At 28.8% G+C, this 5,405-nt stretch overlaps 1 protein-coding gene across 2 annotated transcripts; it reads right to left on the reverse strand.

Moving 5' to 3' along the window:
- Positions 1-24: 24 nt before the first annotated feature.
- LOC108741290 (dual specificity protein phosphatase CDC14AB-like) lies at positions 25-5,062 on the reverse strand. Of its 2 annotated transcripts, none has more exons than XM_018476042.2 (8): positions 4,494-5,061; positions 4,171-4,436; positions 3,658-3,864; positions 3,285-3,603; positions 3,051-3,189; positions 2,673-2,972; positions 2,340-2,474; positions 25-1,413 (listed from the first exon to the last, which is right to left on the reverse strand). In XM_018476042.2, exons 1-8 carry the CDS (start codon positions 4,525-4,527, stop codon positions 1,008-1,010), a joined length of 1,806 nt encoding a protein of 601 aa, XP_018331544.1. In that variant the 5' UTR covers positions 4,528-5,061; the 3' UTR covers positions 25-1,007. The 2 variants fall into 2 exon arrangements, with proteins under 2 accessions (XP_018331544.1, XP_018331545.1); XM_018476043.2 differs by having other exon boundaries at positions 1,320-1,634; positions 4,494-5,062.
- Positions 5,063-5,405: the final 343 nt, after the last annotated feature.

Raw genomic sequence — 5,405 nt, forward strand, 5'->3', positions numbered from 1 at the left:
ATATATATATTTATATTATATACAAACACGTATATCTAATTTGTATTTGCAGTGTACATCAATAAAACTAAAAGACAACAAATGTACTGCTGATCAATTTTATAATTTACAAACAAAATTCAAAAAATGGAAATTATAAAGAACAGTACTACAGAACAAAAAGATATTTATGAATAGTAATAACTTTGTAATGTGAACCATACTGCTGAAATTAAGCACTTTTTTGTAAAATAAAACAAAATATTCAAAACATTGTCAAGATGACTATAAAATACGTTAAAAATACTGTAAAATATGTTTTATAAAATATTCATACAAAAAAGATTTGTTTATATTTGGTTCACAGTACACATTATGGATTAAAAAATTTCATTAACTAGGATTATTGAAATATTTAACATTTTTAACAAAACATCCCTTGATTGATAACAAACATTTAAAAATGAAAAACCAAAATACATGGGTTCTTGCCAATAATTTCTATAAATACAAATGCCTTATGTAGATAAAACGTAAATACGAAATATAATATATTTCCTCACAAACATAAGTGGTTTTTAATAATTTTACAAAAATGTCAAGTAAGTACTCTTACTTACAATACTTGTTTCACAAAATATTTCAAGGTAGGAAGTAGTATAAATAAATATCGACCTTTTCACTATTTTATGGAATTTTTTAAGAAAAAATGCATTTCATTTACCTTTGATAACAACTGATTAAACATTAATGATGATAAAGATAAAATTCCTTATAATGCTACAGAAAACTTTTAACACCAAACTCTCCAACTATTTCGACTGATTAGGTCACTCAACAGATGTGAAGAGTGCTACTAAAACTTTTCTGAAACATTATAAAGTATTTTTTCTTTATGCCTATTTAAAAAATGATTCACAAGAAACTGACACAGTGAAATTTATTAATAATTTTAATCGGTTTGCCCTAAACTATTCACGTATATAAATAAAATGATTGTATAGAATGAAGAAATGAAAAAAGAACAGTTACGGTGTTTTACTAGTTTTGCTAACAAATTGTACGGTAATTTTAATTTTTGACTCGTTGGCATTCAAAGGATGCGATCTCCTAAGAACTTTGACGGATCTAGGGCTAATTTTGTCTTTCTCAAGATTCAACGACCTTTTACCTCGTTTAATAACTCTTATTTCGGTCTTTTTATCAGTGTTACTTTCGCTTGTATTACTATTTGAAGCGGTGAAGTTAGTATTATTGGCGGCAACATTCCAGTCTGGATTTTTGCCTTTTTTAGTTGCACTTTTTGTGTTATTAGATTTTATTAGCTCAGACGTGTTACCGTTGATATGTGGAGATGAAACGATGGTCACTTTACGCTGGCTCATACGTCTGCACGACACAGCCTCCATTTGTGCTTCGTTTGTCACTGTTGTTCTGTTAACATAAGGAATAGCTGGCAAGTGTGATTTTAACTGTCACCTGCTTAAAGCTGTCCGTGCACTGTAACCACGCCCAAAATTCAAACTACAAAGGACAGCCAACGACTACCTTGTGGATTCATCCATGTTACTTATTGTAAAAATGCAATCGGAATTATTTTAGTCTAACTACTACATTGAGTAACCAACCGTTTTTCTTTCCTTTTTAATCAGGAGCTATTAAAAGAAACATAAAATGTATATAATTTTAATAAAAACCATTTATTTATAAGCATATGAATGAAAACCAATAAAATGAATGACCGATTAGGGTTACTATGATATCTCCATTAAATAAACCATCACCAAGTGCTTAAAAGCTTGATGATATTTTATGAAAAGTGTAATTTTATAGATGTAAATATTATTGAAACAATTATTACTGAAAGTATTAATTATGCATTTGATATTAAACAAAGTACAAATAACTGTATTTTAATGTTTCTTTTAATTTTAATTAATCTAAATTAAATATTCTGATGAATGAATCCACAATAATTTATTGAAAACTGAAGTTAGTCTAAGCATGCAATAGAAACTACAGTTTTACTGTAAACAAAAAGCTATGAGTTTATATCTCAGCACTGTTTCTAATTAAGTCAGCACTGTTTATAATAAAAAGCAAGATTTTCAATTTTTTTGTTCCTAGAAAAGAAAGCAAAACGTCCGCTATACTCAAGATGCTATTCCAGCCTAGTAAATATATAATAATTACTGCAATCATTAGCAAATAGTAAGCATTGTAAGTTTAAAAAATACCAGATAAGAGAAATTCAAATTCACAAAATCGGCAAGACGCATACTTAATAGTAAATTCCAAAAGACAAAAGATATTAAAGCAATGAAAGCCATGCAAGTTATATTTGTGTTAAATTAACAAACCTCTTAGCAACAACTTTTGTCCCAGATGTCGTTGGGGCTTTTACTCTGGAGTTTAAAATTTTACCAGCTTTTAATACTGAGGAAGGTTCTAAGATTGTAACCACACGAGACTGGAATAACTTACGATCATTATTCCTGAAAAGTGTAATTGTTTAGTAAATTAATTTTTTAATATTTCAAAGAAATTATGATTGACATAGCTTAATATTATTTATAGTCCTTGTTTACTAAAATTGTAAGTTGTTATTTTTAAGAAAAACTATAAACTTGTTTTTATATGATAAAACATTTTAATAAAGTTATTTAAATTAAAATAAAACTAATATTACTTACAAAACAGTCGCAAAAGAGCGCGTTTGTCTTCTCTGAGCCTTAATCCTGTTAAGTCTGTCTCCTTGAGTTAAACCCTCTCCATTTTCTTCTGTTTCTGCGACATTTTCTTCTCGATCGTTCAACTTCATTGTGTCTACCTTCTTCGAAATTCCTGATACATTATCACTCAAAGAGACCTGTCTAAATTCTTCGGGTGTTTTGTTGTTGAAACTGTATATACCAACTGTATGTTTTATGGGACCTTCTAAACGTTTCGTTCTGCGATGCTCTTCACCTGCACGCCACATTTGTTCTTGTTTACTATAAGTAAGATCATTTTTTCTGTTATTCATTAATTTCGAGTATTAAAATTAAAGTATAGGTATGAATGTAAAATACCTTTCAAGCCACTCCTGTTGATGTCCAATGATTGATCCAGGTCTACATAAACGAATCCAAGCAACTGTTTCACGTGCTGTAAATTTGTAATGTTTCATTATGTAGCAACCAATGAGTGATCCAGTTCTGCCAAGTCCAGCTGTAAATTAGTGTTTTATTAAAAAATATTAAATAATTTTTATCTATAATGACAATAAATTCAATTCAGTTCAATTCTATTCATTTCTCTTATACCTTTGCAGTGTACAGCTACAGCACCATCAGTTTTTTCACAAATTTCAATAAACTGCCTTAATATGCGATCACTGGGAGTACTACCATCAATGAAGTACAAATCCTTATGGTCAAATCCTGCATTAATAAATTTATTTGCATCATAAACTTTTTTGTTAAGCCTAATAATTGTTGTAACGTTGTGACGGCGAAAGTAAGAGAAGTAAGTTTCTGGTGAATGTAAGGGATAACCATTATCAATTTTTGATTTATTATGTGGCCCACAGAAACCTATAAACTTGTTTGGGACTATCCAGTTTAAATCTCCATTCTCCACCCTCTAACATAATTTTTAGTTAATAATATAAAGTTTGAAATGCTTAAGCAGTTTTACCTCATAGTGTTCATATTCCAGAAAATCAAAATTCTCAAAATCGAAAAAACCCAAATCATGAGCTTTCTTGACGGCACTTAAGCAATCCATAAGGCTTATGTTGTAAGGAACACCAAGAGATGCATCCCTGAACTCAATAAATGGCTCAAAGTTATTTACACGTAACACATCATAAGCTTTCTTTGGTGTATAATCCAAGTATAAAATCTGAAATATAAATAACATGTTATATTACAATGCTAGTCTATTAAAGTGGCTTTCATTATTAGTAGATGAAGGAAAATGGTAAACTGGTAAATGTAGTAATTCATAGGTATTGGAATAGTTGGGTATCTTAATATACATATGTACATAGAAATGCAATGGGCAAGACAATCTATCCAATAACAGAATCTAAAAACTGACAGCATGAACGTTTAAAAGCAGATTAAGTTTTTGATTTGATACTAAATTTATGGAGCTAACAATTGCTTTAAAATTAAATTGAATAAAAATAAAATATTATAAACTTACAGCATACGAAGCTGCTAAAAATGCTGCATTGACTCTTTTTTGCTTATTACAACTGGTATAATGCATTATCCTCTTCTTAAGCAAAGCAGTAGATTTCAACTTCTTATTAACTTTGCAGCAATAATGATAAAGCATAGCCAAATTTAATGGACCAAAATCACAGAAAAAGCTCTCATAAACAAGGTCTTCATCAATACTAAAGTAATGGGTCAATGTGTTTGACTTTGGTTTCTCTTCAGTTTTGAATGTAACAAAGTAAAATCGATCTAAAATGATATAAAATCAAATAATAAGTAAAACAAACCATTGTTGATGGCACATACCCTTGATAAACTCTGCTGCACTTATGATACTCATTTTGAATGTAAATGATATATATTTATAACAATTTACAAATAGTTAAAGAATATACGTTTTAAAAATCATTATTAAAATCCCACACAACAAGTGGGTGTTTAATATTATTTGTACACTATGACTGTACAGGTGCAGTTTTTTTACTTGAATTTGTAATTGGTTTAAGTAGATGCTGTTTATTGGAGCTCTACATTTTTAAAATAGTTGCAATATCTTTTATCATATCAAAAGAAGCTATTTTTTTGCTTCATTATTCATGCATGTACACTATATATGTTTTATACATATGCGGATACTGCACTACACAATTCCTTCACTAGTTTATGCACTCATTATACACAAATACACTCAAGGTAATTACTTATTTGGTACAATCACTTAAAAACAAACACAGTGGCTATATTACAAGCAATATTGCTTTTGTTTCAACAATTTTTCTGAATTAAATAAAACCAAAATGCTAGACACTTACGATTAGACAACTGCTGCTGCCATTTTAAAAAACGTTAAAATGAAAACAAACATAAAAATTATGGTAGTGTATCCATACCCTATGAATTTAAAATAAGCTTCCTGTAGAACAATTGAATTAAATTTAATTAGGTAGTTAGAAAGATTTTGATTTGTAAAGTACTCAGATACCTAATAATAAACATAATTATTAAGAAATAAAATGCAGTTAAGTATAATAATAGTATTTTTCTTTCTCATAATGGAATTGGGTATCTATGGAAAACCGCTTTGAGCGCGTCGTAGCATTGAAACATTGAACTACAACTGAATGGTTTACTGTTTTGAAAATCCAAACTCGAAAAACTAGATGCCGCCTAATTACATTTGTTTTTGATAAATCAAAAATTTAAATATATTTATATATA

Source organism: Agrilus planipennis, unplaced genomic scaffold (genome assembly GCF_000699045.2).
Source record: "Agrilus planipennis isolate EAB-ADULT unplaced genomic scaffold, Apla_2.0 scaffold199, whole genome shotgun sequence".
Taxonomy (NCBI): domain Eukaryota; kingdom Metazoa; phylum Arthropoda; class Insecta; order Coleoptera; family Buprestidae; genus Agrilus; species Agrilus planipennis.

Bases quoted from the DNA above. Each gene is read 5' to 3' on its own strand.
- LOC108741290 (XM_018476042.2), bottom strand. From the start codon at position 4,527: ATGAGTATCATAAGTGCAGCAGAGTTTATCAAGG. The intron at 3,865-4,170 runs GTAAGTTTATAA...TTTATATTTCAG, and splicing joins TTTTAGCAGCTTCGTATGCT to ATTTTATACTTGGATTATAC. The intron at 1,414-2,339 runs GTTTGTTAATTT...TTATGTTAACAG, and splicing joins ACAAAAGTTGTTGCTAAGAG to AACAACAGTGACAAACGAAG.